At 39.0% G+C, this 18790-nt stretch overlaps 1 protein-coding gene across 5 annotated transcripts in view; it reads left to right on the top strand.

Moving 5' to 3' along the window:
* Positions 1 to 18790, top strand: part of LOC117420682 (huntingtin-like) — an 86714-nt gene that overhangs the window by 40791 nt on the left and 27133 nt on the right. For 3 of the 5 annotated variants that reach the window (XM_059033504.1, XM_034034214.3, XM_059033509.1), the window contains 26 exons: positions 202 to 339; positions 671 to 829; positions 1202 to 1299; positions 1746 to 1885; positions 2469 to 2529; positions 3017 to 3117; positions 3533 to 3679; positions 4508 to 4628; positions 5299 to 5444; positions 6108 to 6259; positions 6916 to 7118; positions 8714 to 8840; positions 8969 to 9096; positions 9647 to 9757; positions 10986 to 11063; positions 11432 to 11655; positions 11804 to 11882; positions 12620 to 12781; positions 13538 to 13593; positions 13733 to 13881; positions 14156 to 14292; positions 14384 to 14500; positions 14986 to 15108; positions 15650 to 15888; positions 16414 to 16556; positions 16915 to 17122. In XM_059033504.1, coding sequence (XP_058889487.1) covers positions 202 to 339; positions 671 to 829; positions 1202 to 1299; positions 1746 to 1885; positions 2469 to 2529; positions 3017 to 3117; positions 3533 to 3679; positions 4508 to 4628; positions 5299 to 5444; positions 6108 to 6259; positions 6916 to 7118; positions 8714 to 8840; positions 8969 to 9096; positions 9647 to 9757; positions 10986 to 11063; positions 11432 to 11655; positions 11804 to 11882; positions 12620 to 12781; positions 13538 to 13593; positions 13733 to 13881; positions 14156 to 14292; positions 14384 to 14500; positions 14986 to 15108; positions 15650 to 15888; positions 16414 to 16556; positions 16915 to 17122 — 3547 coding nt within the window. The remainder of the gene's footprint in view (positions 1 to 201; positions 340 to 670; positions 830 to 1201; positions 1300 to 1745; positions 1886 to 2468; positions 2530 to 3016; positions 3118 to 3532; positions 3680 to 4507; positions 4629 to 5298; positions 5445 to 6107; positions 6260 to 6915; positions 7119 to 8713; positions 8841 to 8968; positions 9097 to 9646; positions 9758 to 10985; positions 11064 to 11431; positions 11656 to 11803; positions 11883 to 12619; positions 12782 to 13537; positions 13594 to 13732; positions 13882 to 14155; positions 14293 to 14383; positions 14501 to 14985; positions 15109 to 15649; positions 15889 to 16413; positions 16557 to 16914; positions 17123 to 18790) is intronic. The other 2 variants (XM_059033505.1, XM_059033501.1) reach the window with 1 other exon arrangement.

Here is an 18790-nt window from a genome sequence, read left to right as displayed (position 1 = left end):
GACTCGATCGGGCAGTAACGTTTTCGTTCGTCTTTTCTTGTGCAGTCAGTCACATTCCCATCATTTGTTGGCGATTTTAATACACTCCTCACTATACTGGAATTTAAGACGCATACCATTTTTTAGAAGAAACATTTGTTTTAAAAAGTGCTTTTTTGAAGGAATACAGTAATTAAAGAATAGTCTTTCTTTTGTGTGCAGGCCTTGTCCCAGACAAAGAGGTGAGGGTGAGTGTCAAGGCCCTGGCTGTGAGCTGCGTGGGAGCAGCAGCTGCTCTTCATCCAGAGGCTTTCTTCAATAAACTGTACCGAGCACCACTGGAAGGAATCAAACCAGAAGGTACAAGCAAAATATCAGCCCAATAGGCATTTCCTTTAAATAGTGAAATATTGTCAACTCTTTAAATTGAAAAATACCATTGGTAGTAAAAACCCTAAAGGATCTTTTGCTTTAAAAGTCTTTCTCGATATTTTCAAGAGCAAAAACTTTGATAACGTATCACATCTCTTTTATTCATTTAGTCAGGATAACTATTGAGTAATTTTTACCTTTTTTACTTTTTCCTAAACTGATTCTCACAATAGACCTGCTCAGGCCAAAGGGTTGGGCTAAAGTTTATCCCTTTTTACAAGCGATTATGCAAATAACTTCATGTTGTTTTTTGTTCCAGAACAACAGTATATATCTGATATTTTAAAGTACATTGATCACGGAGACCCCCAGATCAGAGGAGCTACTGCAATACTGTGTGGGACAATAATCTATTCCATCCTGAATAAAACGCGCTTCAATGTAGAAAGCTGGTTAGCTAATGTCAAAACTTCTACTGGTAAGCCCTTCCATACTCTACATCTGTGGTACATTGCAAATATCAATGTTTTAAATGTTTATGTTTCAAATTCTACATCTAATTGTTGTAAATGTGAAAATATTTAAAATGAGGTTAATTATAGAGAATAGGCTGAGCGTATTCTAAAATGACTAAATTCAGCATTAAAATATGGTAGTGTACTTTATTTTCGGAATGAAGTAAGCTAAATGTTGTTAGTCCGATCTTGTCAGTAGAATTACAGAGGTGTAAAGTCTCGTCTCTAGACCTGTAGTCAGTGAAAAAGCTGCTAAACATGTATTCTTTCATTTACATTTATTTATCCATTTGTTTACTTTGGTCTAACAATGTTGTTGTCTGGGCCTTTCCCAGGAAACCACGTTTCCCTGGTGGACTGTGTGCCTTTACTACAAAAGACCCTGAAAGATGAATCTTCAGTTACATGTAAACTGGCCTGCACAGCAGTTCGGGTAAGGTGCTTTATGAAGAGTATAGTAAGGTTTTTAAAATGGCTTCATTATGTTGTGGGTCATATCGACATTCCAACCTGTATTAAATAGCACATGCATTGAAGGGTCACCTTTCTGTAGTGACCACTCGGATTAAACGCTGTAAAAAAAAAAAAAAGAAAAAAGGGTTCTTTAGTGGTTGTTATTGGCAGGTTTGACAACAATGAAACCTAAATGCTCAAGGTGCCAATTAGCTGGTGTTAAGTCTCAAAAAGTATTCATATTGTATTTTAATTCCCAAGTTTACATGATCTTGTTTTTTTTTTTTTAAATAATCACTTTTTGGATACCGCATATCAGTTGCATATAAACTACACCTTTTTTTTTATCAAAGCCTTCCATAGAATTTACCTGCATACAGTGTGGTTTGCTAACCTGCTGTAACAGTAACCCGTCTTGTGTTGTAGCACTGCATCATGACTCTGTGCAGCAGCAGCTTCAGTGCGCTCGGCCTGCAGCTACTTGTTGACCTCCTCACCCTGAGGAACAGTTCCTATTGGCTGGTGAGGACGGAGCTGCTGGAAACATTGGCTGAGATGGATTTTAGGTAGGAAACGTCTGACCAGCTTTTCAGTTGCATGATAACTTGTAAGTTGTGTCTTGCTAATAGTTCTACATGGAAGTTTTACACGAAAAAGCAATTTCTGGGTGATTTGCTATATTCTTTTTATAGTTCAGCTGTCTGTGCACTTTATCAAAAAGACATTGACTGCCCTGTTGAATTAAATTTCCCCTTGAAATATTCCACCTCAATACTCTGTGTGTGCTGCTGTTATTACTCTGGTACACTCAGCAGCAGGGTGTTATTAATGACCTGTTTCAGCTCTGCTGTAAGTGATAGCATTGTGAGGATTACCTATAGAGCTAGCATTCAAGGCAACAATCTTCAGTATTTAAAAAAAAATATATATATATATATATATATATATATATATATATATATATATATATATAAAAGAAACCATATGGCCCACTACACCTCCAAGCCTCTAAATATTGATATTGGAAGCTTTATTCTCTACGCTATAAAAATGCAGAATAAGTCCGAGCTCATTAATATTGAGGATACACTGTATTGGTTCTTTGGTGTTGTGCTGGAAGAATTCATCGATGATCATGTGTGATTTCAGATTAGTAAGTTTCCTTGAAAGAACTGAAAACTTACACAAGGGGGACCACCACTACACGGGGGTAAGATTATTATTATTATTATTATTATTTATTATTATATTTTTATTTTGTATGCTTAACAGTTAGATGGTTTATCTACAGTATTTGTGAATATAGAAAATAGTTAGTTAAACATTATTTGTGTTTGGCTTGTGGCACATTAGTCAGGCTTCAGTCCTCTTCTTTGGCATTCACAATCCCTAAATCACAATTAAATTGACCATCTGTGGGATGAACATGAATGCTGCATTCACAATTTCACACCTTGTGAAGGTGTGACAAAAAGGTATGCTGTGTTAGATGGGAGGGTCCAATGAAGTGGCCTTTTTTTAAGTGAATCCATGGCCTCCAAATGCGTGCCTATTTGACCGTAATGTATGTAAGGTAATACGTAGCAGATCCTAATTATATAAACAAATTTGATAGTCATTGTTTACCTGATGTAAACACTGATGTATTCTAGAGATTGATGGTATTATTAGTCTTTTTTTTTTGTTGTTGTGAAAAGCTGCTGAAACTCCAGGACCGGGTTCTTAATGATGTCATCATCTGCCTGCTTGGAGATGAGGATCCCAGAGTTCGTCATGTGGCAGCCACTACTGTAACCAGGTAAATGAATGGTGGGGGTCACTGCTGGGCCTGTGAGTGGGGATACCATGCCCTATTCGTTTCTCAAGTAAAGACCGATGCTTTCTGTATGGTTTATCAAGGTAACATTTGTCTCTCTTTACATTTTCCAGACATGTTAGTGTTTCAACAAATCATTGCATGTTCAATCATTAAAGCACAGTTTTAAGCATACCCGTGGTAAGAAGTTACAGCTCCAGAGACACAGATTTGGCATCATGAACTGTAGTTTCAAGGCCTCTGTGACAAGATGATACAAGAATGTCTTATAATATGAGCTCAACTATCTTTTGTCTCCTAATGGTATTACGCAGTTGTGGATTTATATTTTGTATGTTCAGACAAATAAGGGGAATGTATGTGGGCAGATCCATCACACCCTTTATTTGTGCCACAGGCTTGTCTCCAGGTTGTTTTATGACTGTGATCAAGGCCAGGCTGACCCAGTGGTAGCTATAGCCCGAGACCAAAGCAGCGTCTACCTGCAGCTTCTGATGCATGAGACCCAGCCACCATCTCACTTCACAGTCAGCACCATCATAAGGTATCTGAAAGACACTTCATTATTATTATTATTTATTTCTTAGCAGACGCCCTTATCCAGGGCAACTTACAATTGTTACAATATACCACCTTATACAGATATCACATTATTTATTTTTATTTTTTTACATACAATTGCCCATTTATACAGTTGGGTTATTACTGGAGCAATCTAGATAAAGTGCCTGCTCAAAGGTACAGCAGCAGTGTCCCCAACCAGGGATTGAACCCACAACCCTCTGGTCAAGAGTCCAGAGCCCTAACCACTACTCCACACTGCTGCTCCACACTTGGAGTAGCCTCGGGAACGATTTTAAAACATTCAAAGGTCAATTTAGCTAAATGGTGACAACATATTGTCAGTTTAAAATAGTGTGACAAACACAAAACATTTTAACATTTAAAGATGAGAGACTATCGGTGCCATAAGATGACTGTTAAGCACTGTTTTTTATTGTATTTTTTGTATTACTGTAGCGGTGGTATTTAGCTCCATTGAATATACGTATCATTTGATTACCAAGTGAAGGCATTGATAATTTGACAACGGAGTCAATTAACATTACCTAGTTTTCCTGGCTGTCTGAAATGGAATATGACATCAGTTCTCTTTCAGTGTTAGCAGCGTGGCGTAGGCAAATTAATACTTTTTGACTTTTTAAAGGTTGAGAATGTTTTTTGAAACTAAAAGCTACACTGGATGCTGGTGTGCTAGACAGATTACCTCTTCGTCAATATTGTAATAAACTGGGTCATATTTTCTTAAGGTTGGACCCCAGGACAGGATCACGTGATAAATAAATTACCTATTTCCCTTTACCTCATTTAGGACGTACAGAGGATTCAATATTTCACAGAATCCGTCTGATGTTACTGTGGAGAACAATCTCTCCAGGGTTATCACGGCTGTGTCCCACGCACTGACATCATCCACTTCCCGAGCTCTTACTGTGAGTAATAAGGTTTACTGAAGACATGCTTCTCTTGATGTACATTTAGACACCTGGTTGCTGTAGTTGTATTGGCTTTCATAGTTTTGTCCCATGCGTGTTGTCCTCTGCACAGAGCATAATAAAGCTTTGTAGACAATAATGTTTTAATGATTAATAAAACACACTATTAAACCTGGTAGAACTACTGCAATCAAAGGTTTGTTTGCTACCAATCGAATAATACATCAATTGTTAAAAGCAAGATCGTATAATAGTGTAATGTAATTTAACAAGTTTCCTCAATCAGTTTTCGTGAAGAAATTTAGAGTTTTAAATGGGGTTCGACATGTATAGTCTGTTTTTGACTACAGTTTCTGTGGGTGACTGTACAGTATATGCAAAAATGCAGCACCATACTTGGCTATGGTAAAGCATTAAAAACAATTCTATTAACTGAATGGGAATTGAATGTATTAAACTACGGTATCATTTAGGACATTGGTTTACTGTCTGACTGTTTTCACAGACCCTCATTACCACTTATCCTGGACCACCTTGCCTTAGGTAATAAGAGATACTGAATTATTCATGCAAACCGGGGTCTGTTAAACCAGTCGTTAACCTTTTATGGTAGGGTTTGATTGTGGTCTGCTTGAATTTGTCTAATGTATGTGATTTTATTTCCTAGTTTGGCTGCTGCGAAGCTCTGTGTCTCCTTTCATCAGCATTCCCTGTTTGTACCTGGAGTTTAGGGTGGCACTGTGGGTATGTGACCTCCTCCGGTACCCATCCTTCCAGATCAAGCCTTTACAAAAACAGAGGCCGCTTATTCAGGTACAGGACTGACTGATTTTACTTAGATTTTTCTTGCCATGTGCTGATGTGTTCCACACTGGTTTAGAATTGTAAATGAAAACATTACACAAAGTGGATGGCCTATGTTTTTAATAAATATGGAGCATAAAGTACAGCAAATATAAAAGCTGTACCAGGAGTACAGTGCAAGCCTGAATTACGAACACCCCAGTCTGTTTGTCTTTATAGGTAGGTAAAAAGAAAGTGTATTTGTAACAGGAAGTATCTGATTCTCTGTTACGGATACTGCTGGTCTGTGTCTGAGGTAATAGATACGAGCTGAACAAAAAGAAAGTAATTCACGGGGATCAATCTCTGTGTACCATGCTTAACTGAGAGTTTGTGCCTCGGATTCCCTCAGATTGGCTGCTCTTAGAGTTACTAATACTTCTAAATCCTTTTGTGTAGAGCTAAGACACTCGCGGAGAAACTGCAAGGTCTTCAGTTTGTGCCCAGTCTTTGCCTGTTAAATGTTCATATCATAATTTCTCAAAATGTGTTAAGAATCTGCTTGTAGTAAAAGATAGAAATAAATAATTCAAAGCACTGTTCCAGATGATGTATTTAGTTATAGAATTGTATTTTATTGATATACACTTACTAATTGACCCTTATCAATCTCTTACCGTGATTTATTTGAAGCCTGTCTCAGTCCGGCCCCACTGATGATTTCCGGAAGAACTGCACTGTGGGGATGGCCCACATGGTCCTGTCCCTCCTCTCCTCAGCCTGGTTCCCTCTCGATCTGTCAGCCCATCAGGATGCACTCATGTTGACGGGCAACTTGCTTGCAGGTACAGTAAGATGTCCTTTTTACATTCCTATAAGAGCATATAATAGCAATACAGGTAGAATATAAGTATTTGTCTTCTGTAAGTTTAATGTAAATCACAGTATGTGTTGGGGAATGTATGGCTCAAGCCTAGAGTAAAAGTTGCTGTCTGGATAGTGGATTCTAGTTGAGAACATTTTTAAAGTATTAAATTGGATTCAAACTTCCAATTTGAGATTCCAAAGGAGAAACTAATCAGCCCTGTTTATGTGTGTGTTTGTTTAAGCGTTAAAAAAGCAAGCTTAGCCCAAAAGCAGTATCATGTGTTCAATTTTCAAAAACATATGCCCTTAAAGTGCCTGAGCCTGCTCTTTTAATCTAATAGACAGTGTTATGAAATGTAATCATGGAATTATGTGCTACACACAGGTGTTTACATCAGTTATTCTCTAGTTTACTTTAACTGCAATATACTGTGGTAAAACATAAAACATGGCAAAGTGTAAACATGGTAAAGCATAGTAAAAACAGTTTACCCTGGCAAATCATAGTAAATATATAACATTAGCATAGTAACACTATAGTAAAATGCAATATCAGCATTCAAATTTACTTTTAAAAGAGTGTAGTTTCTCTGGAGCTGCAGTCAATGCATATAATGCTACCATCTACTTTCAGCGGCAGCTCCCAAGTCTCTCAAAAAACCCTGGACAGCTGAAGAGGAGGCGAATGCAGGTGTCAACAAGCAGGAAGAACCGTGGCCAGCTCTGGGGGACCGGACAGTGGTCACCATGGTGGAGCAGCTCTTCTCTCATCTCATGAAGATCCTCAACATCTGTGCACATGTCATTGATGATGTGGCACCCGGCCCTGCTATAAAGGTATTGTCTATATGTCTGTGTAAACAGGCAGCATTGTGGTGCAGCCTTTCATGGCTGTACAAGTAACAGGCAGAGTCGAAAGAAGGCAGTTTAAGCACTCTTGTGCTTTTTTATTTATAAGCAAAAAACAAAACTAAATGCTCATCGAATAAAGGGTACTGCGTCTTTAAATATGGTACGACTATCTACGATAGACCAGGCAGAGCAAGGTCCTAAACAAGTGATATCCTTGTTAGCAGGCAACGCTGTATATGCTGTGCTGGCAGGTCATCTTCTCTGGGTTTTCTGGAGATAGTTACCAGCTTTCAGTCCTGGAAATAAGGAGAATTGAGAATTCCTTGTCCTGGGTTCGTCTCCCACAAGTGGAGAGACTGTTCCTTATATAAACCTGTAGCTGGGCTTAATTTATTGTTAATTAATCAATGAAGTCCCAGCCACAGTCTGCACGTGTATTTGGCAGGGATAGTATTAACCCTTTGAGGTCCTATGTCGGACCTGGTCCGACATTGTAATTTTCCCTTTCCGGTCCAATGTCGGACCCTGTCCGACACCATTAAAAAAAAAGCAAAAAACAGGTTTCTAGTAGTTTTTCCTCCAGAAAAAGCCGAGAAAACCATTCAATGGCCGAGTGAGACCGATAGGAGCCGAAAGAAGCCGGAAAAAAAGGGCGTATCTCATGAATACTGATAGACCCGACACCACATAGATAACACGGACATAAAGAAACAAGATAGCTGCTTCCGCAGCCAGCACTCAAAGAACATCACAGACATTTGCAGAGCTTTTTTTAGATGGTATAGTAATAAAATAACGACTTGGATTGCATTATTGAGGAGTTTGGTGATAAAACGAGTGATCAGGAGATGATTTATCGGTATGTACTACTATTATGAGGTTTGTAAAAAATAGAGAACAAGAGGTGGGGCGGGGTTGGAGATGCAGTACTGAGTGTCCTGTTGATATGCAGTGCCTTTTAAACCTGTTTTACTGTGAAAATAAATACTTTTAAACGCGTCTAAAATAAACTGTGCGTGTGAAAATAAATTGGACCTGACGTGCCTGAGACGCGCTGAATAAATGGACCGCTAAGGGTTAACCCTATCCCTGCCAAACTGGAAGAACATCAGTATAACAGGGCTTGCGCCCTGTCCCAGCCTGTTAAAGGGTTCAAAACATTTTAAATGATACAGTGGGCGTATATGCTACCTGTTTACTAAATATCTTGTTACCCCTGAATTAATGCTAGTTTCCTTTTCAAGAATAGGAAAAAGATTTTAATTGACAAGTTGTCTAACAAAAGCAGTGTTAGCCTAACATGTTTTGCATTTTCTAGGTATACAAGCTGGGGTGGGATATTTACTTGCCGTGTGACCAAAACAACATGCAATCATGTCCATGTTTGCTAAATGTTTTGGTATCACTGAATAGATTGTCCCCTCTTCAAAATTAGGCAAAATATCTGAATAAACTTAAATAGTAAGACTTGGCAAAAAAGGGGAAAAAATGTGTGTCTGGCATTGCCACATGTTCATAGTGCACTCCATGTGTAATACATGTATGTTAATGCATTTGCTGTTTTGTTATTCAATGTTCAGGCAAGCCTTCCCTCACTTTCTAATACACCATCGCTGAGCCCCATAAGAAGAAAGGGCAAAGAGAAGGAGCCAATAGAGCAAAACGCAGCGCCTCTGAGCCCCAAAAAGATCACCGACACCAGTCCAGGTAACTCTGAATAAGTGATTTGAAAGAGATATATAGTTTTAAATAAAAAGTCAGATGTAACTACCTTGGTCTTTGAACTCAGAAGAGTGACACTGTTTATGACTACTTGACTTTCTTGTATTTCATAGCAGCCAGGCCAGCAGACACAGCTGGGGCCACTGCAACAAACAAGTCGTCCACCCTGGGCAGTTTTTACCACCTCCCTCCATACCTGAAACTGTTTGACGTTCTGAAGGCTACTCACGCTAACTATAAGGTAGGGCAGGGCTACTCAACCCTGGTCCTGGAGGGCTACTGTCCCTCCTAGTTTTTGTTCCAACGGTACCCTAAATTACTTAATTGGATCAATTAAGTGCTTAGTATAAGCTTAATTGGTCCAATTGCTCAATTTAGTGTACAGTTAGAATAAAAACCAGGAGGGATGGGATGCAAAGGATCATTTGTAAATGATTAAAAGTTGGCAATAATTGAGAAAGTGTAAATGCATTTGGGTTAAGTGTTTTGGTTGGACACGATTTGTGATCTGTTTATGACCAGTTACGATGGCAATATACATGACTTCTTATGTTTTGATGATAATCACATATAGGTGTTCTTTCTTTGACACCACTAGACAACAGACCCAAATCAAAACTGTTTAGAACTAATGGACTACCGTACTTAGTATGCACCTTAAAATCTATTCTGGAAAAATAAACATGAGGTTTAATATATGGAATTCAGTGTTAATGTTTTGATAACTATTGTATGCCCATTTAAATAGTGTTGACACAGTTTTGAAATCTTTTAAATCATCCTATTTCTAGGTAACCCTGGACCTTCAGAATAACACTGAAAAGTTTGGTGGATTCCTGCGGTCAGCTTTAGATGTTTTGTCTCAGTTGTTAGAACTTGCAACCCTCCAGGACATTGGAAAGGTCAGTAGTTTGGAGAAATGAAAACTGTTTTCATTATTATTATTATTTATTTCTTAGCAGACGCCCTTATCCAGGGCGACTTAGTCGTAAACAAAAATACATTTCAAGAATCACAGTACAAGTAATAATACAGTTAAGAGCAAGATAAATACAATGACTTTGGTTCTAGCAAGTACAAGTATGACAAAATACGATTCAATAACGGAGCAGTGGCGTTGTTGTTTAAAGCACCACTCCACTAATAAGTGAATGTAGACCTATACTGTATATTTACAGGGGATTCATGCTATATAGAAAATAATCGCACCATCTGACATGCTAGTTAAAGCAATGGGTACTTAAAGACCTGAAAGTACTAATCTTGGGGGCTCCTGAGTGACGCATCCAGTAAAAGCACTCGCATGGAGTGCAGGATGCGCCCTTTAGTCTGGACGTTGCCGGTTCGAGTCCAGGCTATTCCTTTGCTGACCGAGGATGGGAGCTCCTAGGGGGCGGTGCACAATTGGCCAAGCGCTGCCCAGGGGGAGGGAGGGTTAGGTCGGCCAGGGTGTCCTCGGCTCACCGTGCACCAGTGACCCCTGTGGTCTGGCTGGGCGCCTGCGAGCTTGCCTCTAAGCCGCCCAGGGCTACGTTGTCCTCTGACACTGCAGCTCTGGGTGGCTGCATGGTGAGTCTGCAGTGTGTAAAAAAAAATGGGCTGCTAACGGCACGCGCTTCGGAGGACAGCGTGTGTTTGTCTTCACCCCTCCCGAGTCAGCGCAGGGGTGGTAGCGGTGAGCTGAGCAAAATAAAATAATTGGACACTACTAAATTGGGGAGAAAATAACAAAAAAATAATTGGTGACTACTAAATTAAAAAAATGAAAATACTAATCTTAGTAATAAGGAAAGGTGCAAGACCACATATTACCTACTAATGACTACAGAGCTCCACAAAATGGACATTTGCACAAGTTGGATGTTTTTTGCGAAACGGCGACGAAGCACTTATCAAGCCTCATACGGGAAGTCTCCTTTATTCAGTGGACACTGACTGGTTGAGTGCCTGGTCATCGAAAAGTGACTTTGCCTGGAGTTAAACTGACAATGCAAAAGATGAAAAGCTACACTTGCCATTGCCCGACAACTAACATCCACCCCCTCCTCCATGTCTATTGTTGTCTTGTCACCATAGACAGATACATTCCCCAAATAATAATAATATATTAATGTTATTATTCTGTTTCAGTGTGTTGAGGAGATCCTTGGATACCTGAAGTCTTGCTTCTGCAGAGAACCGACCATGGCCACTGTTTGTGTTCAGCAGGTAGATGTTTACGAGCACGCCTTGAAAATGGAGATGCTAGATGAGTTGCATTACTGATCATTTCTGTATCTCTGTAAGACAATGCAACAAGGATACAATGTTTATGCATGTATGAACTGGAAAAAGTATTCAGAAAAAAATAAAGGGGTGTCCTTGAATTATTCTGAGTTCTTGGATATCCACATCATTATTTATTTTTAGTTATTTTTTTTAACCATTTTATTGCCAGGAGAATATAACGCTGGTTCTTCAATTGCGCTATGATGTAAAAGCATTTTAAAATCTCATGACATCAATCAGATAGTTGATATAATCCAAGAGAAAATGCTTTTGGTTCAAATTACTTTACATTGTGCTTTTAATCGCAGCTTTTAAAGACTCTCTTTGGGACAAACCTAGCATCTCAGTATGAAGGCTCCTCCTCCAACACTAGTAAATCTCAGGGCAAGGCCCAGCGGTTAGGATCTTCCAACCTGCGTCTTGGATTGTATCATTACTGCTTCATGGCTCCGTACACACACTTCACACAGGCGCTGGCTGACGCCAGCCTAAGGAACATGGTGCAAGCTGAACATGAACAGGACGCCTCAGGGTAAGGATACCTAGCAGTATTGTTTTAAGTATTGAGTTGACGTTGTCCGTTTTAAAAGGGCCTTATTTTAAAGCAACTGCAAAGGCACATTTTCAGAGAGGAAAACAATGTATTTAAATGTATTTTTTGCTTCCTATCAAATCCACAGATGGTTTGATGTTCTGCAAAATGTCTCCACCCAACTGAAGTCCAACATCTCAAATGTAACCAGGCATCGGGCTGATAAGGTAAATCCTGATTTATAATTTTTTTTAAATATATTGGTGCTTTAAATATACTACTGAAGTGCATTGTAGTCATTATCAACATCACTTTGAACCAAACCTATTGCAGCTGTTAATAACCATTAATGCCTAGTGAAATAGACAGTTCATCGATGTCTATGCAATGCATCTTGAAAACAAGAAAGCTTTATCTAAGAACTGTTTATGTAAAACACTAAGCTTTTTTTTTTTTTTTTTTTTGGAAATCAAATTACTTTGTCGCTCTAGGCATAACATGTCTAAACACACTGATTTATTAATATAAAAATGAGTTGACAATCATGAGAGATTACATGTACATGCTAATACATATATTTAAAAACTATAAAGGCTGCTGTTCAGAGAGGTTCATGAATTAAGTTTAAACTCAAAAGGAGTGTTATCAGTAACTGAACATTTTCAGCCTGATCGAAAAGATGAGATATAGCAGTATAGCGAGGTAAGCTACATGTTTTATTTTAACATAATGGTCGAAGTAAATAATTAATCCAATGTAACGCTATAGGTAGATTTTTCAAACCAATCCTTTTTTTATGATGTGGTATTTTGTGTGTGTATCTTCACTAGCATCATATTGTGCTGTAACCTGAAAGATGAACAGATTTGTTTGTTGGTTCCAAAAGTCCAAGGCACAGGTGGCTTTTGTTTTTAGACCTTTATTAAGATTCAACTTTCTTTTCTCCCCTATCTGTTCTGCGCAGAATGCAATCCACAATCACATCCGGCTATTTGAACCCCTGGTTATCAAAGCTCTGAAGCAGTACACGACCACCACCTCTGTGTACCTGCAGAGACAGGTGCTGGACCTGCTGGCACAGCTAGTGCAGCTGCGGGTTAACTACTGTCTCCTGGACTCGGATCAGGTGAGTGCCAATGACACAGGATGGAGGTGATTTCATCCTGAGGCTAACTAACTAAATACCTCGTATATAATTGGCTCCTTTTTAAATATACCATTCGTAGGGATGGGCAGAAGGTTTGGATTTCCTACTCCCTTGTGAGACAAAAGGGATTCTTAAATAAAAGTAAATACACTTCTAAATTTCACAAGGGCAATCTGTGCCTTCACTTCATGATGTGATCTTTTCAAATACAGTCTTTTATTGGAAACGATCACATTGTAAAGTGAACACACTGAATGAATATCTTGTGAAATATCATTAAATATCTTGGGAAATATCATTGAATATCTGGGTGTTCATAAATAGATAATCATTCAATTTCAATACATGCAGAAGATATTAATGCAGTAGTACCCTAAATAGTATAAATTTACTACCAATTCAGAATGACTGGGCAAGACATTTATCCCCATGGATAGGAATTCTGGCAGACTTGTCACTGCCAAGGCGAATGCTACATTGAATATCTTTACCCCATTTGTTTAGTCATATGTTCCAATACTTGTTGAAATGTAGTTTATTTTGCATAGCAATTAGAATTTGCTCTTGAATTACATGCTTTTTCTTCAAACTCATTATTCATTAAATGAAAATGACCACACTACAGTTTCACGTTTACAGACAGAATGCTGATAGCCATGGTCATAATGAAAGGATTGCTGGTTCATTAAACATATCTAAGCATTGTCATTTCTCATCTTTGTTTGTCTGTTGTAGGTATTTATTGGATTTGTTCTGAAGCAATTCGAATACATTGAAGTGGGACAGTTCAGGTAAGAAAAAGTAACCTCGTTTGCATCTCTGTTATAATATTTTTTTTTGCTTATGAAAATCTAGTTGACTTTGAGAAATAAGAAAATATTACATGTGTCTTGATTTGTTTTTTAATTGTGTGGTTCCATTGTTTCACAGGGATTCAGAGGCCATTGTTCCAAACATCTTTTTCTTCTTGGTGCTGCTCTCTTATGAGCGCTATCACTCCAAACAAATCATCGGGATCCCAAAAATCATTCAGCTGTGCGACGGCATCATGGCGAGTGGCAGGAAGGCGGTCACACACGGTGAGCAGGGCTGAAACATGCCGTTGTGTATCTAAAACACTGACTTGCACCATGGATATCATTATACATATCGTACAAAGCTGCCATAGCTTATACACATCTTTGATAAGATATACACCCTAAATTACCAGATATGTTGCTTTCTAATGTCCAACAAAGATCCTGATGTGTCGTCATGATGTTGTTTTTGTTGTTGGTTGGTTGGTTGTTTATTTATTTATTTATTTATTTATTTATTTATTTATTTATTTATTTATTTATGTGTTTTTTATAGCAATTCCAGCATTGCAGCCCATAGTCCATGATCTTTTTGTGTTGAGAGGGTCCAACAAAGCTGATGCAGGCAAAGAGCTGGAGACCCAGAAGGAAGTTGTGGTCTCCATGCTTCTGAGACTGATACAGTACCATCAGGCACGTAGCATTTAAATGTGAAAGGATGCCAGTGGCTAGTTTTGTGAGTCAACCTCTTGCTTCATTTTGATTTATTGTCCTCACTTGTCAGGTACTGGAGATGTTTATACTGGTGCTACAGCAGTGTCACAAAGAAAACGAAGATAAGTGGAAGAGATTGTCACGTCAGATTGCTGACATCATTCTGCCAATGCTGGCAAAACAGCAGGTAAGATAGCTCTATTGTCTCCATGAACTGCTCCAAGTGCGGCATATTCAGACCAGTATATTTAGCTTTAGAAATCCCTGAACCCTCTATTTAAATGATTCCTAACAGCCCCCCTAGACTGGGTATCAGGTGATGATTATCAGGTGAGGTTTTGGGGTGGTTGGGTATAAATATCCAATATTACAGTACAAGGGGGGGCTAATGGCCTCCCTCCATACCTGACCTGTTGTCCTCCCTTGTTACGTTAATGTGTGCGATTTACCATGGATACTTATACAGGCCTGGTATTAATTATGTATTCTGTAAATGAGCGAGAAGCTGAGTGCGTGCACTCAGTAGTTTGCAGAGCATTTGTAATAATTTCTGCATGTTTTAATTACATATTTTATGTTACAAGGTTTTTTTTTTATTTGTATTTACAAGATGTAACATTTTCTTGTGTGTGTGTGTGTGTGTGTGTGTGTGTGTGTGTGTGTTGTGTGTAGATGCACTTGGATTCTCATGAAGCCCTGGGGGTGTTAAACACCCTGTTTGAGACGGTAGCACCTTCCTCGCTGCGTCCAGTTGACATGCTGTTGAGGAGCATGTTTGTTACGCCAGCCACCATGGTAAGTCATGATGAACCTCCAGCCCTTCCCTTGCAAGAATATCATGCTGATGAACTAAAAGAAATGCGGGGTTTGAATGTGCTAAGTTACTCATTTTATGTAAATTGTCACCTGTTTGCTGCCCCACTATATTTCACTTACACCCTTCTGGTCCCCAAGCTAGGACAGTAGCAAGGTGTGCTAAATGAACATCTCACTTATACTATATACTTTTTACATTTCACTCCCTGTTGTTACTGCATCAGATGAGAAGTTTCTGAGTTTGCAGGCGGCCAAAGTAAAATAAATGATCTACTGTATTATCTATGTAATGTTTGTAATCTATTTTCCTTTAAATCATTAAAGAGTTAAGCCCTTCCAAAAGCTATAAGGGGTCCAATCAAATCATCTAATACTGCCATGATTTAAATCACTGAAATATGAATCTTCCTTCATATTTTTCTTATTTTACAGATGGAAATAAACTAAAGACACTAACATGCACTATTAGATATTATAATTAACATCTCTATTTCAATGTACATTTTTTGTTTCCTTCAAGTGCTCGGTTGGGACAGTCCAGCTGTGGATATCCGGAATCCTGGCAATCCTGCGTGTTCTCATATCCCAGTCGACGGAAGACATTGTCCTGTCTCGCATTCAGGAGCTCTCCTTGTCTCCTTATCTTATCTCTTGTGCCAACATTGAGAGGCTCAGAGACTACTACTCTCAGACCCCACCTTCAGAGGAGGTGAATGGAGATGCACAAGGCAAATACCCACCTGAGGAGACGTTTGCAAGGTATGCCTTACCGCTGATTTACGCATATCGCTGACTGCTGTAGAAGTGTTTAAGAGACCTTTATGTGTAAATATAAGAGAATTGTATCTAACAATGCATACCAAACCCTTATCTACTTCATGATACTGATAGTTGTAATTTTGTATTGATGGTGTGTGCTTTTTTTTTTTTTTAAAGTAAATATAGTATATTGCTGACATTTTTAATACCAATACTCAAAACTGTTGATTTAATGTTGTGGAGCAGTGTAACAAATATGTTAATCCTCTCCTGAATAGTCACCTAATATTGCCCCCTATGTGAATTATTGACAGCTATGTCTTGGGAATCGTCTATCTGATTTTGGTGAAACTATGTATATGTATTCTAAATATGTATATGAAGAGAAAAATAAACTATGCAGAAACCAAGGTTCAATATTTAACACATTGCACACCGTTAGATCAATATTATAGTTGTACAAGAGTCTAAAATGTATCATTTCAAATCATATTGTTTGACTAGAAGAAAATGTCTTATTTAAAGGTTCCTAATTCAGCTACTGGGGATTCAGATGGAAGATATTTCTACCAAACAGCTGAAAGTGGACATGAATGAACAGCAGCACACATTTTACTGCCAGCAGCTCGGCACGCTTCTCATGTGCCTCATACACATCTTCAAGTCAGGTAATGTTTGAACCCGCAGCAGAATCAAAAAATATATATAAAAGGAACAGCAGGATAGAACAACTTGGAGAGAGTCCTGGCTGGAAAAGCAAAGCAAGCATGGACTGTTCTGTACCTTCTTCAGCTTTACACAAGCAAAGGAAATGGTTCAAATGCAAAATGATAGGGGGAGAAGTGGTGAAAGCTGTTCTGAAGCTAACTAAGGGATAGAAAATAGATTTTAAGGGAGGCTGTTTGTAAACAAATAGTGAAATATGTTCAGAGTTTTAAAGAATAAGTTATGGGGGGGAAACAAGTGGTCGTTTATCCTGTCTTTCCTCTGAACTGTCCAAACAAGGTGCACTATTTCTTCCTCCAGGCATGTTCAGAAGAATCACTGCAGCTGCTACCAAGCTGTTCAACGGGGATGGCTGTGAGGGGAGTTTTTACAGCCTGGACAATCTGAACAGCATGATCCAGTCTCTGATCACCACTCACCCCTCCCTGGTGCTGCTCTGGTGCCAGGTCCTCCTCCTCATCAATTACACCAACTACACCTGGTGGGCAGAGGTGCATCATACACCCAGGCAAGTGTTTCACATCCTCAGGAATATCATTACCGGACTGCTTTTTTTTGCATTTTACCCAGTTGCATTTGAAGCAATCCATAGAATGCATTTCAAGTAAATTGGCTCTAATCTCATGTGTCAAACATGACAAGCATTTTTTTTTTTTTTAAAGTACAAAAAATAGTATGTTCAGGTTTCTTTCCTGTAAAATAATACTTGTCTAAAAATGTTCACATTTATGTGGGATTATAAATTAGGGTACTATGACAATATTATACAGTGCCTTGTTAAGTATTCACCCCCTTGGACTTTTCCACATTTTGTAGTGTTACAACCTGGAATTAAAATGGATTTAATTGGGATTTTTACCATTTGATTTACACAACATACTTAACACTTTGAAGGTGCAAAATATTTTTTATTGTGACACAAAAGTTAATTAAACAAAAAAAAGACATTTGTTGGTTGCATAAGTATTCACCCCCCTGAGTCAATACTTGGTAGAAGCACCTTTGGCAGCAATTACAGCTGTGAGTCTTTTTGGGTAAGTCTCTACCAGCTTTACACATCTGGATCCTGAAATTTTTGCCCATTTTTCTTAGCAAAATTGCTCAATCTCTGCCAAGTTGGATGGGGACCGTTGGTGAACAGCAATTTTCAAGTCTTGCCACAGATTCTCAATCGGATTGAGGTCTGGGCTTTGACTGGGCCATTCTAAGACATTCAGGTTCTTGTTTTTAAACCACTCCAGTGTAGCCTTGGCTGTGTGTTTAGGGTCATTGTCCTGCTGGAAGGTGAACCTCTGCCCCAGTCCCAGGTCTCTCTCTTGCAGACTGAAACAGGTTTTCCTCTAGCATTTCCCTGTATTTGGCTCCATCCATCTTGCCCTCAATCCTGACCAGTTTCCCAGTCCCTGCTGATGAAAAGCCTCCCCATAACATGATGCTGCCACCACCATGCTTCACCATGGGGATGGTGTTCTCAGGGTGATGAGCAGTGTTGGCTTTGCGCAACACATAGTGTTTTGCGCTGAGGCCAAAAAGTTCAATTTTGGTCTCATCAGACCAGAGAACCTTTTTCCATATGTTTGCTGTGTCTCCCACATGCCTTTTGGCAAAATCCAAACGAGATTTGATATGGGTTTTTTTTCAGCAATTGCTTTCTTCTCGCCACTCTTCCATAAAGCACAGCTGAGTAGGAATAGTTGTCCCATGGATGGTTTCTGCCATCTCAGCTGTGGATCTCTCCAGCTCCTTCAGAGTTACCATTGGCCTCTTGGTTGCTTCTCTGACTAATGCCCTCCTTACCTGGTCACTGAGTTTTGGTGGACGGCCTTCTCTAGGCAGAGTCGCGGTTGTGCCATATTCATTCCATTTTTTAATAATGGATTTAACGGTGCTCGGGTATGTTCAAAGTTTGGGATATTTTTTTTTATAACCCAACCCTGATTGGTGCTTCTCCAGAACTTTATCCCGGACTTGTTTTGATAGCTCCTTGGTTTTCATGATGCTGTTTGTTTAGATATACTCTCTAACAAACTCTGAGGCCTTCCAGAAACAGGTGTATTTAATCTGAGATCATGTGACACTTTAATTGCACACAGGTTGACTCCATTCAACTAATAATGTGACTTCTGAAGGCAATTGGTTGCACCAGAGCTTATTTAGGGGTGTCACAGCAAAGGGG

The sequence above is a fragment of the Acipenser ruthenus genome, chromosome 1, assembly GCF_902713425.1.
Source record: "Acipenser ruthenus chromosome 1, fAciRut3.2 maternal haplotype, whole genome shotgun sequence".
In the NCBI taxonomy this organism is placed as follows: domain Eukaryota; kingdom Metazoa; phylum Chordata; class Actinopteri; order Acipenseriformes; family Acipenseridae; genus Acipenser; species Acipenser ruthenus.
Note: the sequence above shows the minus strand (reverse complement) of the source record. Positions and strands in the feature narration are given on the sequence as shown.